The sequence below is a fragment of the Acanthaster planci genome, linkage group LG20 (assembly GCF_054643075.1).
Source record: "Acanthaster planci isolate LZ-2023a linkage group LG20, COTS_SCS, whole genome shotgun sequence".
Classification (NCBI taxonomy): Eukaryota; Metazoa; Echinodermata; class Asteroidea; order Valvatida; family Acanthasteridae; genus Acanthaster; species Acanthaster planci.
In genome coordinates this window covers 1,734,108-1,755,016 of record NC_141796.1, presented here as the reverse complement: position 1 = coordinate 1,755,016, position 20,909 = coordinate 1,734,108, and the positions used below count along the sequence as shown (strand labels likewise).

Below are 20,909 nucleotides of genomic sequence, written 5' to 3'. Positions count from 1 at the left end.
AATAAAGGGGTTGTAAGGAGAGAGAGGCTATAATTTCGGGGGGTAACTAGGGCATGATGAAGCAGTTCAGATTTCAAGAAACGGCAATATGAGAATATCATCAACACCTAGTAAATTAAAGAGGCCAAAGATACGAGGAGGATGGTAAGGCCAGCAGCTTGATGAGCCAAGGCGTGGTAAGGAGAGCGGGTAGTGATCTTAAGCAGTCTTGTAGGCAAGACCATCGCAAGACTGGTGTCAGTGTGAACAATGATGGAGGAATGGTTTTTGTTGAAGTTCATTTGAATAGCTTCTGACTCGAATTCAGACTCTTTGACGGTCTTAAGAGGTCTCGACTCCGACACTGATCATAGGAGTGCTACTAGGGATTCACTCGGCAGTTTAACTTCAAGAAGCTCTCTGAGAATTTTAGCTTCGTTTAACAAGGCAAAGCAGTTAAAACCTGCTCGCGCAATGATAGGGGCGGGGCTTAACAAGAAAATAAGTGTTATTTCAAGGGCCTCTTGGCCTTGGCTTTGCTAGACCCGTCCTCTGATGAAGACTTTGTTCTTCTGTAAACAGTCCTTACTTCACGGAGGCTTGGAGAGCGTGGAAGCCGAACTTGACAGCAATGTGCACCTCCCGACCAACCCTTCGCTGGAAGTGAGAGGGATTAACGTCCAGGTAAGCAGATTTCACTCCATCCATTAGGTGGGTTTGGGTGTCAGTGAACCGACGACGGGTCACTGATCAAAGCTGGTTCACTCCATCCATTTGGTGGGTTTCGGTGTCAGTGAACCCACGTTGGATCACCGATCGCGATCCGGATCTGCGCAAAACACTCAGGCCCGTAGGCTCACTAGTCTGGACTCAAGATTTTTTGGTTTTGTACTTTCAGAATTGTGCTTACTACAGCTCGTTTACCGTCCCGCTGAAGTTGGTTCTCTTCAATGCCGATCCGTTGGCGGAGGACGTGACGATAATGTACAAGGTTTGTTTGCTGTTGTTGCTGGGGTTTGATTTTAGGAAGAGCTACATGTTGTCTCAAAGTGGGCAGATTTGACATTTTGGCAGTTTTCTCTTGATTTTGCCTGGTGCCTAGTAAATAATACGCTAACATATTTTTATTTTGCTTACCAGTGGAAGGAGAATATATGAGATTGTATACAGACAATTAATGATCTTGAATTTTAAGTATGTTGTTAGCAGATTACCTTGGGAAATCAAACAGGAGTTGACTAATGGATCGTTCTAAAAGTTTGGGGTCCGATGTGTGACATTTTTTCTGTCCCTGTTACACCTGACCGTTCGTATAAATACGACATGGGAATACCGTTAAAATTGGCCTCCAACTGTTCTACTTGTTTGGCAGGTGATTTGCATTACCCACTCGCTCCTTGAAATTAAAGAATGTACTCTAAACTTTAAAATTAATATGACGCATGTCACACAGACAGGACAAATATTGACGTCAAAATCACAGAATGACCCATGTGGTCATATCCTGGACGTTCCCAATACTGTGGGTATTTTGAATGTAGAACAATAAGGCAACCGCACACCAGTGATGTAGTCGAGTACTTTTGAGAACCAAGTTCTCTACCAAATATTTAACTAGTTAGGAGGGAACAAAGCTGAACGACATCGGCATTTGATGATACATGCATAAAGGTAAGATTACAAAGCAACATAATGACTTCAGACCATCACTGTTTGATTAAAATTAACTTTTTAGGATAAAAGTACTCAGAAAGTACTCGACTGAGTACTTTTCTCCTTAAAACTTAAATTTTACACAACTGGGAGTGTCTGAAGTCTAACATTTATTTTGTAATCTTACTTTTGCACATTTACCATCAAATACCTGTGCACTCTGGCTTTATTCCCGCTTACCCAGTTCAGTATTTTGCGGAGAACGTTCGTACTCGGAAAGTACTCGACTACAACACTGCCGCACACATGGTGTGGAACATGCACATTCAATTTTTTTCAGTGGTGCGTTTTGTCTTGCATGAAACCAACCTGATTCTGACAACGGACCCAAGAGGCTTGAAGCTACGTTTTGAAAATAACGAATCGACAATATGCCCAACAGATGACTACCGATCCACAAAGCTGTTGTTTATGACCATGAAAGGGCATGCCGGGCCACAGTGGTGTTAGCCAGACAATTTACTTCATCATGTTGTGGGGGTTCAGTTTTCAAGAGCCAGTATGTGGTTCCTGTTGGTATGGCTTGACATGTACATGTAGGTGTGGCAAGTTTTCAACTGAATGAGAACAAAAGGGGACAAGACACTTGCCATCACACCACACAGCCTATCCAACCTATTTCTGACCTGTGAAACCTCTCTAACCTGTAGATTTTAACTGTAATAAATTTGTTGCTATCAGAAAGCTCATTTTCGTGGTTGATTTCTCGTAGGCGGGTGAAGACATGCGACAGGATATGCTGACCATGCAGATGATTCGAATCATGGACAAACTCTGGCTCTCCGAAGGTCTCGACCTAAGAATGATAACCTTCAGGTGCATGGCAACCGGACTCAACAGAGGTAAATAAGGGCTGAGCTTAACATTTGAGTGATTATCAAATATTCAAATATTTATGTGTTGAAATTGAATTTAGGGGCTTTGCTTGATAGCTGTCTTGCAGGGCATTTCTTTTGTTCCACATGGAAACCTCTTTTGTGCATAACCCGGCGAAACTGAGCCTTCGGCCTGCAAGATGGCAGCCATGCAAACCCTCTATTAGGAGTTTAAAATAAATGGATAGAAAGAGTAGGGGGAAAAACCGTTTTATTTCTTTATCCTAGGTTTGGTAGAGCTTGTTGGTGAGTCGGAGACCATGCGGAAGATTCAAGTAGAGTACGGCCTGACTGGCTCTTTTAAAGACAAGCCGCTGGCTGTCTGGTTGCAGAAGCACAACCCGACAGAACTAGACTACCAGAAGGTGAGTCACATACCCACATAATTCCCCACAAAGTGGGAAGTAGTCTGCCCTCCAAACGGCAGAGTGCCGTCAGGTCTTGTACAAGTTCCTAGCAGTGATGTCAATAAATAGACTTCAATTTTTTGCTCCGTATATCAAAATTGGAGTTTTATTGGCTTTGCTCAAAGTTATAGAGGGCGCTGTGCTGCCAAGTAATGCGGTCAAGAAGGTAACCCTTGTTAATTCACTTGTCATTTGGTGTCGTTTGTCTGTTTACCTTTTGGAATTGTTACATGTACAGTATATCAAGGAAACTGAGGTTTTACCAAATGAGGGCTAAGTAGGCTGGTTTGGGATCCTTCTGTTGTGCTTCTGACTTCTAAATGATGAGGCTGGAACCAGTCTGGAATGAGAAGTTCTACCATTGCATTATATTCGCTGCTTTTAAAATGCTGAAAGAGATGCATATCCTGTCTTTGGATCTTTTATTACAGGCTGTTGAGAATTTCACCTATTCGTGTGCCGGTTACTGCGTAGCAACCTATGTTCTTGGTATCGGCGACAGACATAATGACAATATCATGGTGACGAGGACTGGTCACATGTTCCACATTGACTTTGGCAAGTTCCTGGGTAATGCACAGATGTTTGGGAACATTAAGAGGTAAGACTTTGTGTTAACGAAAGGAAGGAGTTTTCAAAACTACCATGGCCATTCTGTAAATGTGGGATCCACTTTTTTCGCGTCATGTCTGATGTTTAATTTTTTGTAAAGTCTAGAACACATTCGCTATTTTCAAATGACGGTATAATTAAGTTACGCAAATTGCCTGTCAATAAAATGAAAATAGTTACTTTAATTTCAGTGATATTTCCGTGTCAAGTGACACAGGTTAGGTGTAACAGGGACACGAAAATGTCCCATGTTTGTACCCTAAATTTTAGAATGACGTTGCTGTGACACCAAATGAGAAATGTTGAAGTTTAGAGATCGCAGCTAAATCTCTGGGAAATTTTCTTTGAAATCAAGTAGGGACTGAAAATTCAAGTGTTCTTGTGGCACGGATGCGATTCAAACCTCAGTCAAATATCAGCAAGGAGTCTCACCATCCTCAAGAAAGTTTTGGAAAGATGAAGGGAAGGCACGTTCAGTTTCAGAGATGACAGAATTTAAATGTTTTCATCATCCTGACTCTGCCTCGAAGAGCATAGCGATTTGGTTTTCACAATCTCGATCCCCTTCCAATCGGCTACTCCGCCAACCTGAAAGTTATGCTGCTCTCCAAAAACATCCTTTTGCAGAGATCGTACCCCGTTCGTTTTGACGCCGGAGATGGCCTACGTCATCAACGGTGGTGAGAAACAGAGCAGTAACTTCCAGAACTTTGTGGACTTGTGTTCCACGGCGTTCAACCTCGTCAGGCACCATGCCGACATCTTCTTCAATCTCTTTGGCTTGGTAAGAGAATGTTAACTCTATTTTTATCGGATAGGGAGAGATTTTCTGACCTGCTTGTTGACAGCTCACATGATGGCCCTTTTTCTATCATTGCGTGATGCTTAAGCTCTTCCGTGGGTGCTCAAAATGACGGAAAAACAGTAAAGGAGCGATATGTTTGGTACCTGCCTGTGTCTCAAATGTCTCCCATTTAATATTCCGACACTGCTTCACAAAAAGATTTAGAAAGAAAGGTGACTGCATAGTGTTAGAAGGTGTCTTTTTTATGGCAGATTGTATTTCTCAGTTTTTATCTGCCCGAACTTGCTTGCTACAATTTGTAGTTCAATGAATACCAAGTAAAAAGAGGCAATCCACTTCAAGTAGGAACAAGAGAGGTTGAGTTTTTACAGCCGTCCTCTGACGGGAATTACCGGCATGGACGCACAGGTTTATAATAATAATCATAGTCTTTTCTTATAAAGTGCATATTACAGAATGCCTCTATGCATTTACCGTATTATCATCAGCCTTGCACATTAGGCTTACATCATCAGAGCATTCCTGAAACCATCTCTGCTCCCTGGGGAGTATACTAGCCCGGTGCTGCCATTTTCGGCACAAACGGCTAAGCCTAACAGTGTCTGCCTTCACAGGTACCCATTTACTCCTGGGTGGAGAGAGTCACATAGGGGTAAAGTGACTTGCCCAGGATCACAACATGCTGCCACCGGCTGGATTCGAACCCCTGACCCTATGATCGGAAGCTACTAGACCCCAACCACTAGGCCACATGCCCCCCATATGGTTTATGCTCGTTTGCTGTAGGATGCACTGAATGTCCTGTCTCTCTGTCTCACACTTTAAGGACCCTGGTTGAATTGTTTGTAATAACCTCATCAGCACTTGCATTTTGCTGTTGGCTGCAACTCTTGAGTCGATCACGGTCAATGGCCTCGCTTACAGTCATTTTTACGTGAATGGTTCCCTCTGCACTGATAAATCACACATAACCAACAGTGTGTGACCAGACCCCAGGGCCTGGTTCCAAATAGTCAATTAAATGGTCCCAACCATCCATCGCTTTGGTAACATTAGTCAAACTGTGGTAAGCTACAGTCGTCGCTCGAGCTTTCCATCAGTTGTACATGTTTTGTTGTCAGTTGGGTAATTCCAGAATTTAGGGGTCCATTTTTTTTTCGTGTCCCTGTCTCATCTGACATATGATTTTGAAAGTGAAAAACACATTTTCTCATTTCCAAGAGTGAAGAATTATTGCAGAGTGCCTGCCAAACAACTAGTGATAGTTTGAAATCCATTCCGGTGATATTTCCATGTCAAAAGACAAAGGTCAGATGAAACAGGGACACGAAAACGTCACACTTTTGGACCCCAAACTTCTGGAATTTTCCCGGTTCTTAATTGTTGTGATGGTTAAAATGAAAATCAGTTCCGTTTTCCCTTTGGTGTTTAGATGCTGAATGCGGGCATTAGCCAACTGTCCAAACCAGAAGATCTGAATTACGTCCAGAATGCTCTCAAACCCAAGGCAAGCGACACGGAAGCCACAACCATGATAACGAGGTATTGCAACCTGAAATGTCTGTGAAGAAAATATTTGGTCCCAACCCAACCAGATACTTCAAAATCCAATAGGTGTTTGGAGGATTTTGTAGGATTGAGGAAGGTAGAGCCCAGCCACTGTTATTTAAGCAGGGATTGCTGCCCTTGGCATTTGAAGTACAAAGAACGTGCCATTGGTTTCTTGCACAGTGTAGAATTGTGGATGATGTAGGCAAATTGTGTTCACTCAAAATGTAAACTTTCAGATTGTCCTGTATTTAAAACAGAAAACAATGCAAGAAATAGTGAGAGCGAATGGTCAATATTTGTTTTGATTTGTCTTGTAGATGGTTGTACTGGAGTGGACATTGCCATGAGGTGCACTTTTGAGTACTGACCCGGAATATTTTGAGACAAATTAAACATGTGTAAACCGTTTTTTTCCTTTAGGTTGATTGAGGCAAGTCTAGGGTCAAAGGCCACGCAGATCAACTTCTTCATCCACAACTTGGCCCACCACAGCTTCTCCGCTGCCAACAGCCTGGAACTCTCGTTCGCTCCCAAGAGATACACGTAAGTGCCAAAGGCTAGATCAGTCAGCCATTCTGCCAACATTACCACCGGTTTTTGATAATCAGATTTTGGACCCTCTCACTTAGGGAGACTATATCAAAACGTGGAGCACTCCTGTTATTTCAGTAGGCTGCCTTTAGTTCCTTTATTCCTATCTTTACGGCTTCAATTTCCTTGTCATGTTTCTCAGACGTGCATATCGTTTTCTCCAAGTTTTAAACTTGAATTTGATGTAAATGTATGAACCGCAAGTCTGCTAAAATGTTGGATACAGTTTCATTGTCAAAGTCATGTAGGATTGTTAGACACCAGCCTTCTAGCGCCTAATAAAAGTCTCCAATCCTGGAAAATTTGGGGATGATTTTCCTGATGTCAACGGAACATTTTCTGGCCGTGCTGTTGTACCGAAATCGAATAGCTTGTTCTTCCCAGTGTTGGTCAGCAGTAACCAGCTTTCATCAAGTTCCTTGGTGTTTTAATTTTTTTCTTAGGATGGCCATGGATGGTAAGATTGCGAGTGCCTCGATGTTTGGCATTCAGAAGAGATACGAAGATGCCAAATACTATGTAAGTCTGGGAAGAGAGAATGGGTGGGACGAAACCTCATACATTGGGATTCTGAGCTGCTGGAGCTAATGTCTCAAAAACTGAGCGTAACGTCGCACCTTGCGTAAGGCTTGCACCACAAATGTGTGGTGTAGCACGCAACTTACTTACAGGTAGTGTCACCAGAAGTTTCTTACCCGCACTTCAATTTAATTGTATTATACTTCTTGGACAAGGACGATCACGGTTTTATGACAGCTGTTCAATTTCAATATCACAGCTGTTACTGAACAGGCAAAAGCAAATGGAATAATAAGGGATATTTATTTCCATTCATAAATACCTTTTCTAGTCAGAGAGTCAAAAGGAGTCAATATAAGATGGATTTTCGATAATTGTGTTCTAGAATTTTACTTTCATTTTCCAGAACACCTCCCGCCAATTTTACAGTATATTACTTGTGCAAGTTGTCCAAAAGTGTCTCCTTACATAGACTTGGCATGCACGTGACGAGCTACGTGCACACTGACTCTTGCCCAATCAGAATGTCTCATATCGAGGCGCCAGTGCGTGATTTACGCGGTGGGCTTTATCATTTCTCAGCGGGCATTATCAAATGTGAATACATGTACATGGTTAAGTTACACGTTGTTAAATAGGGACACACTGTCTGAGGTATTTATGAATGTACGGTGAAGAGCATCGTCAGACAAGTGTCCTCTTCTTAACTGTGTTAAGTTACAGATGGTGCTAATTGACTTTTTATATTTAAAATGGACGATATTTGCATCCACCATTTTGGGGAGGAATTCCCGCTGTAGACTACAGACATTTCATTCACAAGCGGCTGATTTCCTTTCTTGTGGTCAGGTGTACATCGTCAGCGTTCTGCGGGAGGGCTCCAGCGTGCCCTCCTTCATCTTCCGCCGCTACAGCGAGTTCAGCGAGTTTGCCCAGAAGCTGGCCGTCCTCCACCCGCAGGCCCGCGTCTTCAACCTGCGCTCGGGGCCCCTGGTGGGCCGCACCCACGTCAACCAGGTGGCGGAGAAGCGGCGCAACGAGCTGGACCTCTTCCTGAGGCACCTGTTTGCTCTGCCGCCCGAGGTCTCGCAGGTAAAGAAACGGTTGGGTCGTCAGGGTAAAATCAAGGGGCAAGGCGCTGTCTAGATGCTGTGGACGGCAGGATGACAGCAGAAGTAGGACATCAAATGTGGCATCTGTGTTGGGTATTGTTGAGTGGAGTGACTTCGTGATAATAATCATAATGTTCATAATCGGAGGGAAAAACAGGAGATTAACTACAGTTACATTGTCGTTGAAAGTTGTTCATTTGACGTCACAGTCGTGTTTTTCCTACAAGTAGCTGCTAAAACTATGGCTGACCGTCGGTACCAAAGTTAAACAATAAATCACAAAGTGTTAGAAATGCCACACAGCTATTAGAACTCCAGAAAGTAATATACACACTACTAAATAAAAATACAACCCTATTTAAAATTCATGGGACAGCTGTCCATCTTGAACGGATTTGAGGTAAGTCGAAAAACCAAAAGATGATGTTTCTGCAAACTCTTTGCCGCCCAAGTGGTCTGTTTGGAGAGTGATCTATTTGCAGGGGAAATTTTCTGAAAAGAATTCACTGGAACATTCACACTCACTCGTCACAAGTCGTGAAAATGATTTCCCACTTGTGGGAAAATCCATCAAAATCTTTTCCCACTCTGACATGTTGTGAAATGAAAATGACTTCCCTGGGAATGGAAACGGTGCCAAGACAATTTCCCCTTCACAGGTTGACGTTCATTTGCGGTGCATTGTGAACTTCAATTGTAGTTACATTCGGCACAGCTATGGCACAGCATTTAGACCAATCAGAAAGCCAATAGCATGGCAGGCCCTTCTAAGCCAAAGAGCTCTGCCGTCCCGATAAAATTTTTAAAAAAAGGATTGGACTTGGGCATGGAAATGGCTTGGTGTCTAATGAGCCTATGCCCTGGATACTCTCATGTACCTGAAAACGTGAGTTCAGCCACCTGAAATCTGGTTTCAGGGGGGACTAGATTTTAACAGCGTTACACTAACAGTTGTCGTTATAATTAGTAACTCACAAGAACTCACAAATACTCACAAGTACATTAAATGTATCCTGTTGTCACCGTAAGTTACAGATTATCCACACATGAATAGTGACATTATATTTCGCGTTTTTCTTTCAGTGTGATCTCGTCTATACCTTCTTTCATCCGTCGCTAAGGGACGAGAAAGATGCCCATCTCGCGCACAAGAGCGTCAAACTAAAAAGTGAGTAAACTAACTTCCTTTATTTACTCACTCCAAATAGTTTAGGCTTATTGGACCCGCCCTCTTTCCTAATTCATTCATTTTATTCTCTGAAAATGTAGGCGTTCACAGCATATCGGGTGGTGGAAATTCTTAAGAAGTTACTCTAAAAAGTTTACTCTTTTAAGATTCTGCTTTCTATTCTGATATGGTTCGATTTCAATTTCAGGCTACATATTCTTCTAGAATGATCACCTACGAATGTGTTCTTCCTTTACTGAATAACACTCTGGTACATGATGTCCCATTTTGTCACTTTTCGGCTTTAGAAAGGCACCAATTAGAAATCCTAGCTATCATTTTCTGAGTCTTGCTCCAAGACGCTAGTACCCGATAACAGATAGCGCCCATCATGCCCTCAAACGACTCAATAATTAGACCAGTGCTTGCTACATGTAGCACTGTCATTTTGGGAATCTTGCACTTGCGGTTTAACATTTCCTTTATTTCTCTCTGGGCTTTCCTCAGCCAGGCATTCAACAATGCTAAAGGATTCTCCACTTTGTCACGAAATATGTGTTTATGTGTTAATTATTTATAAATATTTTCCGGATTTAATTTTTTAGAATGGAATTTATTTCATGTGGATTTGTACAAGTCTGTTTGACATTGGGCTTTGTTTTTCTCTGATGTGCATTTGAGGCAGTTACATGTATGTCCATGCACGTAATCTTTTAAATGTAATTTTTACATTTTCTGTGAAGTTACGCCAGTGAAGAGAAACCATATTTTTGAAGGAAAAAGTTTTCTCGGGGTTCTAAAATGGCAATTAAATGTGGATTATGCAGAAATACAGTCATTTTCAAAAGTTTAGGACCACCCATACAAAAGTGCATCGACCTGAAGAAAAACCAATCTTAAACCAATCAATCATGGCAACTTACATTTATTTCCAATGTGTAACCTTGTTATCTTGCTTTAATGAACACCTATTTGACTACATTTCTATGATTTGACATGTTAACAGTCTAATATTCAGTGTGCCCTCCCGTATTTCTGATTGCTTAGACTGGCTTTTTTTACCCATGCTGCCTTGCAGACAAAATGTCATACAAGACCTGCCTTTGCATAAAGTTTCATTCCAATGGGTACATAGCACTACACTGATATTATGCACCACTGTAAAACCATGTTAAGTAATCATTCAATGAGACAATGTAATGCAGGCTCAGTGACAGAAATACCAATAAAATTGCAGGTGGTCTTAAACTTTGGCAAATGACTGTACATGTTTGTCAGGTTTATATGAAAAGGTATTTAACTTTGGGGGGGGGATTATTATTCAAAGATGGTACTGTGTGACGAGACAGAAATGTTCATTTGACTGAGGAGTTGGAAATTATGAGGGTGTAGAATTTGCATTTTTGTCTGAGGTTCCCGTGAGCTGGCTTAATCCTCATCTGCCTCGTTCTTGGTCGTGCTCTCTCCTCAATGCATGCACTGAACCGTGCCGCTGCTTGCTGCACACCCCCAAAGTCAACACTCGCTGCAAATCCAACGTCCAATATTTGGCTTGAGTATATTGACATGCTGGAACTACACAGACGGGGTCACAGGGTGCAGGGGGGGAAAAAATCGCGATGTTTTGCCCCAAGATGGGAGGAAGGAGAATTTCAGAAATGTAAAATATTAGGAACTGTCGTCAAACTGCTTGCCAATAATGCGCATTGACTAGATACGTACAGGTCGGAAAATTTCAAGAGGACTGATATTTTGATTCAAGCAGAATCTTTCTCTAAGGCAAAATGATGAGAGTGACTGACAATCCAGCAATGGAATTGATCGTGCATGGATGAAAACAGAAGGATAAAAGAGGGTTGGAAAGGCGTGAGATGTAATTTTTGTGGACTGTAAATACGTGTGTGCTCAAAGGTGCAGTCCATCATTTGCAGTAATCCAAAACATAACAGACAAAATTATTGTCAGAAAGCAAACTGATTCAAAGATTTATTAGAATAAAGTCATAACTCTCTCCAAGACAATGTAAAAAGTGTATAGGGTTTGCTTAACGGCCATCTTGCAGGCCAGTGCTTTTCTTCCACATGATACGCACAAAGGAGGCTTCCCTGTGGAACAAAAGAACTTCCCTTCAAGATGGCTACCGTGCAAAGCCTCTTCAGGATCATCCTATGCATGTACATAAAAACATAGGAAAGAGAGTGATTTGTAGTTGTGTTAATCATGCTCCCAAGTGAAATGCTCATTAACTTCTTCTGCAAGTGAAGCTGCTTGCAGGTAAAACTAGAAAAGGTTGATCCAGAATCATTTTTTTTTTGGGGGGGGGAGGGGGAATGGGGGAAAACCATTTTTTTGGGGGGGAATGGGGAAAACCATTTTTTTGGGTGGGGAATGGGGAAAACTATTTTTTGGGGGGGAATGGGGAAAACCATTTTTTTGGGGGGGGAATGGGGAAAACCATTTTTTTTGGGGGGGGAATGGGGAAAACTATTTTTTTGGGGGGAATGGGGAAAACCATTTTTTGGGGGGGAATGGGGAAAACCATTTTTTTGGGGGGGGGGAAATGGGGAAAACCATTTTTTTTGGGGGGGGAAATGGGGAAACCATTTTTTTGGGTGGGGGGAAATGGGGAAAACCATTTTTTTGGGGGGGGATGGGGAAACCATTTTTTGGGGGGGGGAAATGGGAAAAACCATTTTTTTGGGTGGGGAATGAGGGGGGAATTTTAATTGTTTTACTGTAAGTTTGATGGCCTTTCTGAGTGTTATGCTGTTTACCTTTGATGGCTTTAGTACACGCTTTTCAAATGAAGGGAAATTAAAAGGCTGAGAAATTCAGCTTTCCCTTTTTGTATAAGATTTTTCTGGGCTCCTTTTTGGGGGAATCTGAACCGTGGCTCCTTTTATTTCAAATAGATAAAATAGTTTCTGTCTGTTTTTAATATCTGTCTAAATGCGCAGAAACTTGTATGTGCCACCCACTGACATTAACCATGCGACGTTCTGTGCAAACTCAACCAACTTGTGTGAACTATAACCATTCTGTGAACTATAACTTTTCTGTGAACTATTACCTTTCTCAATGTTACGCAGACTCCAAAGAGACTAATATTAGCCCTGTTGATTCGATGACCTGTTTCTATTCACAGATGGGCCATTGTTTCCGACTGACTCCGGTGAGATAAGACACAAACAATAAGCAATCCATTTCCCATAATCAGCTCACCTTCCATGCTTACCGGTCTGACCGCTATCATTTTCAAAGTCATTTGATTTTTGGAGATGGCACCAGATAGTTGACCCTTTCTTCTGATTTGATATTTTTCACCTTTCTGCAAACCCTTTGCACAATTTGACAATTAAGCAGCCAAGAGTAAGTGCCGAAAGTCATCTCTGTTAACTTTGTGTTTTGAAAAAGGGTTGTTATTTAACCTATTAACATCATGGCATCTTTTCCAAAAAAGCTTTCTTAATTCCCAAAAATCCTCCACTGTACAGCAAACCAATGTCACATTCTTTGTACTTAAAACTTTCAAGGGACATCAAGCCCAGTGTAAAGTGACAGTTGCTGGGCTCTACCTTCCTCAATCCTACACAAGCCTCTCTTGGGAGCTTGGGGCTACATCGCTAAATGCTTCCAATAGGAAAATTTACTTTTCCAAACCCACAATAATGATTCTACATTTAACCAGAAGATAAAACTTAATTCACATGTTCATTTTGCATAAAGATTTGTAATCCATCTTTGTTGCAGACAGCACACAAAAAGATACTACTAACCATTTTTACACCATTGATGCTAAACCATGTACTTTATTAACCTTTCTGTGGGCTTAATATAAAATTTACTTGATGCTGGAACGGTCACAGTTAAACCACAAATGCCACCGTTTTCATTTCAAAACCATGTCCCAAGAGAGAAATTGTCCCACAGCGCCACCAATTTTCGGCAGTTTGCGTCGCTGTTCGAAATTTAAAATCAGCCAAGTTCTTTCAGCATCGGCACATTTTCTTTCCAAATTTTGTTCACAGATGACCCCATTACAACCGACACTGTGGAACCCACCGTGGCCCCTGGTCAGTTTTCTGGCCGCGTCCAAGTGGCCATTCGTTACCAAAAGGACGCCCTGATGATCATGGTCAGGCATGCAGCCGATCTCCTGGCACCGGACAAAGGCGAGCCCGACCCGTACATCAAGACGTACCTGTTGCCCGATCCGCACAAGCAGACCAAGAGAAAAACCAGAATTCAGAAGAAGACGTCCAATCCCACGTACAACGAGATGGTGAGTTCACCCTATCCCCTCCGAGCGGGAACAAAAGAGGGCATGTTTGTAAATGAAATTGACAGTCCTTTGGTACGAGCTCAATGCATAGGTGTGCACGTTTAGGCATGTTTGACATGGGACATGCTGAGTACGCACATGGTATTTATTCTGGAATGCACGGTCTGTGCATGCGCGCTGAACATGTGCAGGAACCCAGTTGGGAAACTTCTTACTATCTGTCTTTCTTTCACCAGTGAGGGCGCAATTCATCTCAGGTCGGATAGAGCTGGTGAATCCAGCCTTTCCTTACCGGAGGTTTTTTCCAAAGTCGCCTCAGGAAGGGTTTTTTTTTAGTAATGGCCCACCATAATATTGAATATGAAAATCGGACGTGCCACTCTTGTGAAATTTCCATTTTTTCTGGACAGATCGGCCAAAAATGTTAAGGTAATGTGGGAAATGATGGCTGTGCTTCAGTAGCTGTTCAATGAGATTTTCAAACATATCTCCCATCACAATCAGTAATAGCTGAGACACAAAGAGAGTTGATAAGTACCAATTTCCATTTTGTGGTTTCCATCAATTCATCACCCCAATTACAACGCCAACCTGAGGATTGCTTTGATTCTGTGGATTAATATCTTTCAGCTCGTTTACTACATTCCCTGGTCCGAGGTCCTGAAACGCACCATCCGGCTCACGGCTTGGGATTCGGATTACCTCAAGGAGAACAACTTCCTGGGTGGAATAGATATCCCCATCGCTAGCCTGGACCTGAGCGTGGAGACAGTGGCTTGGTACATGCTGGGTAATCTTGCCAGAGATCCCTAAGAGCCAGGCTAGTAAGTCAGCTCAGAGGCCTGGTCTGGGCTCGAGGCTGGCATGGCAGAGTGACTGCCTCCAGAAGTAATGTACGATAGAACCAGGCTAGGTGAAGATTTGCAGTGTCAGCTTGGAATAGTCGTTGTCGGAAAGGTAGTACCAGGCTGGATTAGAAATGCCCTGGAGATAGCCTGTTCTATGCTTGTCTTTCTTGCTTCAAGATGTGCTTTAGGATTGGGCACCGTGACCCAGGCTATTCTTTAGCTTGACAATAAAGTCTGGCTTGTGCTCCGTCATGTGCAATGGTATAGCTTTAATCACACCAAACTTGGAACGGAATTTATAGACTTACACATTACTCTAGCACATCATTAACCTTTGTGGTGGTTTTGCATAAATCTTGTGATTTTCTTTTTTACCGTTTGAACTTTTCAGCAGATTGTTTCAATCGGTTCACATGTGTCCCTTGGGTCATGTATTTGACTATTTGTGCATTTTTGGCACTGTCTGATAAACCAGAGAAAAATATGTAGCCAATATAGTTACAGTGATGATAGTTAGACAAGTGAATAACTTTGAGATATTTGAAACAACTTGAAAACAGAGTCATGTTGGTGGGTAATTCCAGAAAGAAGGGGTCCATTTTTTCCCCGTGTCACTGTCACATCTGACGTGATTTTGTAGGTTCAGAACACATTTTCTAATTTCCAAGAGTGATGAATTAAAGGAAATTAGGAGCCAAACAAATAGTAATAGTTTGAAATCAATTCTGGTGATATTTCCATGTCAAATAACAAAGGTCAGATGTAACAGGGATACAAAAATGTCACACGTTTGGACCCCTGATTTCTGGAATTACCTGGTTACCTCTATGCCGTCAACACTGCCTGTACCAACTCAAAACTTCTTAACTAAAGAGTTATCTGGCCTTGTAAAAGTCTGCTCTTTTTAAAGAACATAAATGCAGTTATTTTGTAATCAGATTCCGTTCATGTTGAAGTATTCCCCTCTTTTCACTGACAACAATAATTTAATCTGTCGATAATCCTTGTAAAATAAACTCCGTCGGTTGGGGGATTGTCATCCGTTTAATTGAAAAGTTTTATAATTTTTGAATGTGCGTGTATTTACCGAATGTCAAGTGAAATGTGTGAGAGTGTACGTGACCTGTGAACAGTTCGAGCAGGGTTTTGATGTTGAGAATTGATGTTCGTTTGTTAATTTGAATGCTGGCAACTTGTACAGGAAAGTGTCGTTGACCAGCAGTGGATTGATTTCAGTGTCACACCGATTGGAATATGTTTTCAACGTGTACTTCATGTAACTTTTTTTTTCGGATGAAATGCCCAAATCTACATTTTGCAATAATTCCTTGCGTTTTTATCTTCGTATCGTCAACTGTGAGGACACAAAGTGTTATTCTGGGCACGACATATCTGTTTTTCTTAATCTTAATGCGAAATATTATTTACACGTACCACTGAAATTATTGAATGAAAATTGTCAAATATGCCACCGATGTTTGTACATGGATGATACAAAGTAAGAACTGGGATTATTTTTAAGTTACTGTACATTTTATTAATTAAGAGGTGGAGGATTGTCTATCAGGACTTTAATGAAAATGTGTTTAATGGGAAATTTTTATGATACAGGTATAGGGGAAAATAATCTTTCATATTGTATGGGAGTTCGTAAAGTTTATATCTAAGAACGAACAAACGTGGTACTTGATAGTATATAGAGGGGACATATTTTGTGAGGACACTGAGGTGTTGTAAGAATATTTCTTGAATAAGATCGGCCTGTCTGTATTTCAACAGCCCTCCATTCTGGAGGTTTTGTGTCAGCTATCGTACAAAATGAGTGGACTGTGTCCTGTGGCGTAACTAGGATTTTACGGGGGGGGGACACAAATTGCACCAGCATCTTATGGGGTGGGGGCACCAACCTTCAGTGGTGCGTTTTTGGGGGGGCAAGTTTTTGTGAGCCTTGTTCAATATTTATTCATCCGTTTTTTTAGTGGGGGCACTGGGAGGGGTGGGCAGACCCCCTGTGCATAATTATCAACCACGGTTAGCAAGAGTTTCATTTTCTATGAACTTGCTTATTTTAGATCAAGGTCCATTCTGTAGTTTGCACACTTTCAACTCCCGAACCATGATCCTTCTGAGCTAGAACTTGCTAAACCTCCTGTACTTTAGCCTCCTTCAATTTTTCTATATTTGATGGTTAATTTCGAATCTGCTGCTATTTTTCAGGTGATTCGGCCTACAGTTTTCTCAAAAGCAACTTTAAGCAAAATGCTTTAGTCGTTATCTCTTCTTCCATCAAGGTTGTCCGCATAAATTACATTTATTTGCAAGGAAATACGAATTTGCAGTTAGATTCTACAATATTTACCAGAATTCATTGGTTACAAAATGACAATGGTAATTTTGGGTACATTCCCTTCTGTTGTTTAGTGTTTTTGAGTTGCATTGATTGCAGTCGAATACCAGTCGTTTTGCTCCATACACAAATTTGTGACCTGTGCAATGGGAGCAGCAAATTTAGCAGGCAAGCTGTCATCAAGATGGTGACGTCATACGTAATTGACCAATCAGATAACAGTACGGGAATGAGCGACGCTGTTTTCTGCGCTGGACAATCTTTGGCACTAGCAGCTCGGATGAGAAACATGCCGAACGTTGAGTGAAAATGACTCGTCATTAAGGTCGTCTGCTTGTCGTCTATGACGTAGCCGTTTCAGGGTTTTTTTTTGGTGGTCTGCCTCAAATATGTACTTGGTTTTTGCTGTGTTGTCAGAAACATATTTATTTCTTGTTTGGGGTTTCGGAAACACGCCCCAGGTAATGAGCCAGTCGATGTGAGACCAAATGAGCATGTCAAAAATGAAACCGCCTCCGAGGTCATTCGGGAAAAAGGCAACCTGCACGCGCGAGGTCTGCCCTATCATCTCGGTCATAAGCTCCTCGTACGGGTGTTGTGTTCACGAATGACCTCGCGTATTTGGAATACCAAACTGCCTCATTGACTGGTCAGGACCGAAATATCCCGCTGGTGCACTGGAGATTCCCACTTCAGTAATCGTTGCTTACCAGTTATCCGTTTGGTAGCCATGTTGCCCATTTTCATCGAAATTGATAAATTATTTTAAACATCAGGACACTTGATTCAAGACACGAATTTTGCGTCATTTGTATGAGTTTGAAATTCCAAGATATTTTCAAGGTAGCTCTGACTGAGGAAAAGCCTGATAGAAGTGATTTTTAAATTTATCCGTGGTTGTAGGCGAAGCGGATGTCATGATTGTAAGAATTATTGAATGCCAAACTAAATTACATACACTTTCATGGAAAAGAACATGAAAGATGTCTGTAAGGTTGTGTGGAGTGCCCCTGATAGAAGTGATTACGAATGTTTAAAATTTATCCGTGGTTGTAGGCGAAGCGGATGTCATGATTGTAAGAATTATTGAATGGAAACTAAATACATACACTTTCATGGAAAAGAACATGAAAGATGTCTGTAAGGTTGTGTGGAGTGCCCCACTTGACGCTGATTTTATATTCTAATAACTAAATAACGTCTGTACATTCTGAGAGAAGAGGAATAAAATGAAGTATGTCCATCAGTGGGGAGATATGACGTGAATGATCATTTCTTGGAGTTCCTACTGCGTTGGAGAAATTACAGTTATTGACAATTAAGGGCAGTACTGTGTGAGTAAGTTAAAGCGCACCTCTAAGGAAAACATGTCTTCTCTGATTTTATCCATTCAAATAAATATGGAAGCATCCAAGTGGAATGCAGTGTCATTTCTCTTCAGAGCTCAACTATAACAAGCTTAAAGGACCTTTTTATTTCTGTTCAAACGCACTAAACATGTGGAGCTGCCATGACATCAAGTAGAGTGTTCCCGCGTCGACTGACCTTGTCTTATTGAAAAACCGGAGTGGCTCATTTATTCTTTGCTTGTAATTCGATCGGAAGCTCTTTTCAGCTTAAAATGCGAAATGGACATTTTTACGCCCAATATGAAGTCATAGGATGCCATTTTTGACTCATTACAACTCACTTTTCTTTTTCTCATTCACTTGTTTTCCGTTTCTTTGATCTGTGGTATAAATCTCCAAATTTGTAAAAACGCGATGGGCCTTTTGGTTCTCAGTTTCTGTCTTTGGTCACGGTTGATAAGACTGAAGACGGACTCTGCAAACTGATTTTTTTTAATGATTATAATACGGAAAACGTGGGCCTGGTCATGCTGCTGCGCGGCCTTGTTCTTACTCGTTATTCACGCCACTGTCGATTGATCGTTGAAAACCAGGACGATTTTAATTGATTCATCAAGTCACACCGTGACGTCTCGTGCGTCTCCTTCAGGTGGGTGGAAATTAGCAATGACGCTGGATTACAAAACACGGTCTGCGGAAAGCTCATTATTTGCAGGTTCTTGTCGGCATTCAAGTCCACTGGGAATCTTAGAAATAGAACCAATGCACCTGATGCCATACTCTTCGACATCGGAGTGGGAGGCCAATTGAAAATCCCCAAACGCCAATTAGCCATAATGTGGGTGACTGTTACTGACGATTGGTCTTTTTTTTGGTTTTTTTGTTTTGTTTTTTTTAGGAAATGAAGGCGCTTTGAGGAAACGAAGGCGCATTATATTTATCGTGTTATGTTATTTCCTCGTTGATATTAATCGGCAGTCGTTTGCTGGAATTTCAAGCCATTTCAACAATTTCGCCTTGGAATTGCTGGGAAGCATAAATAGCCTGTCACAGTCTCATTTAAGCTCAGCTTTTAAGTCCTCTGAGAATTCCCAAAATACATAGCCCACAGATCCATTTAAAAAATATATATATAATTGTTATCCTCGTGGGATATTCATAATGTAGGAGCCAGTAATCTTTTTTGTCGTCGCCAGTCTTAAAGAAAATCTCCGATGTTGCTCCCAAGAGCCACATGTTCGTATCTTGGCTTTATCGGCTTTGCTTGTAATGCGTTGCAACAAGGACAATGTTGTGGTGTAGTTGAAAATGTTACTTTTGCCCTGGATGTTATCAACTGAAGCATTTAAAGGGCCCCTGCAACAGAAATATTTACTGAATTTTACCAAGACCCTTGAAATTACACCTTTGGGTTTATGCTGATAACATTTACATATTTATGAGCAAACTTATGAAGTCATCCAAGGCACTGACCTCAATGTTGCACTGATATTTGTGCACACAATATTTCTAAATATTCTAAACACTCATTCGTTTCCTTTGGCAATTTATTGTTGTGTAAGCATATGGTAATAAGCCAGCAGGCAACCTTTTAACATAAATATTTTTAGACAGCAAATTTGGAGTTCACAATTTGACCATGAAAACCACGGACGTATAAAAAACCTGGACTTGCAATGCCTTTGTATGAAATAGAAGCCAACCAGCGGTCATTTTACCGAGCTGAATACAAATGCGTGGGTTGGCACCCTTCTATTGACGTCAGGAAGAACAAAGGCGGTCATTGCCAGGAAAGCTTTGTATTCGGCTTGGTAAAATGGCCGCGAGTGGATTCAATGACTCTATAAGCTGATTAAGGGCGTTGCGAGTCCAGATTTTATTATACACGTCCGTGATGAAAACATGCAACCTGAACAGTGACTTCCTGGATTAATATCAAAGCAAAAGCGCCCTCACTTGTCCAGAAATGCTTGGTGATTTGAAGGTGCACTTTTCAGTTCACGTAAGTCAAAAAGATGTCAAACAGTCTTCATACATCGAAGAAGAGTACAGAGATACACAATACGTGATACTAATCAGAATTCATTTCATGGGTTCTTAAACTTAGGGAACTCCTTTACATTTTATATCATAACGTCAAAGAAAGCAAATACAGTGAATATTGGGACCCAATAAGTTGTTATGAGAGCTTTTGTGGGGGACACGGTTCCTCGATGCGACCCAATGAAGCATCAAAATAAATCGCTGTGTTTTACACCACTGGATACATTTGAATTCCCCATCAACCCTAACTCCTCCAGGGTGTATTTTAAGTCATCTTGAAGTCGGGGGGTTAGGACTCTTCGGGTTAATAAAATAACTTTATGGCGTAAAACTCATCATTGCAAGTGCTGACGAAAAAAAGCTGGGAGGTTATAGTCCTACTTGGGGTACGAAACCACGGATTGTTCTGTATTTTATGTGTTATATCAACTGCCGAAAGGTATAGACATCAAGAAGGGAGTGCCCGACGTCGAGATTCTCGCTGGCGTCTGACGCTGATGAAGGAGACACCAAGAGTTATGGTTCCGCCTTCAAGAGCGTTCATGCCTTCTATAACAATGGTGCCTAAGGCGTATGCAGTTTGGGACATTATAGAGGAAAAGCTATACATTGGTCGTCTGCTGAGAGATGAATGAGGGGAATTTAATGAATTTTGAAATAGCCCTGGTCTTGAGCTTTCTTTTTTTCATTAGAGAAAGTCCCTCTACG

At 41.5% G+C, this 20,909-nt stretch overlaps 1 protein-coding gene across 7 annotated transcripts in view; it reads left to right on the top strand.

Annotated features, from left to right (window-relative positions):
* Positions 1-18,055, top strand: part of LOC110975484 (phosphatidylinositol 4-phosphate 3-kinase C2 domain-containing subunit beta-like) — a 49,442-nt gene extending 31,387 nt beyond the window's left edge. For 4 of the 7 annotated variants that reach the window (XM_087130440.1, XM_087130436.1, XM_087130438.1 and 1 more), the window contains 14 exons: positions 562-663; positions 878-970; positions 2,405-2,534; positions 2,796-2,932; positions 3,406-3,575; positions 4,214-4,370; positions 5,824-5,933; positions 6,363-6,485; positions 6,977-7,052; positions 7,902-8,144; positions 9,248-9,332; positions 12,478-12,504; positions 13,361-13,614; positions 14,245-18,055. In XM_087130440.1, the coding sequence (XP_086986566.1) occupies positions 562-663; positions 878-970; positions 2,405-2,534; positions 2,796-2,932; positions 3,406-3,575; positions 4,214-4,370; positions 5,824-5,933; positions 6,363-6,485; positions 6,977-7,052; positions 7,902-8,144; positions 9,248-9,332; positions 12,478-12,504; positions 13,361-13,614; positions 14,245-14,427 (1,890 nt within the window). In that variant the 3' untranslated portion in view covers positions 14,428-18,055. The remainder of the gene's footprint in view (positions 1-561; positions 664-877; positions 971-2,404; positions 2,535-2,795; positions 2,933-3,405; positions 3,576-4,213; positions 4,371-5,823; positions 5,934-6,362; positions 6,486-6,976; positions 7,053-7,901; positions 8,145-9,247; positions 9,333-12,477; positions 12,505-13,360; positions 13,615-14,244) is intronic. The other 3 variants (XM_087130439.1, XM_087130437.1, XR_015423464.1) reach the window with 2 other exon arrangements.
* The last annotated feature ends 2,854 nt before the right edge of the window (positions 18,056-20,909 follow it).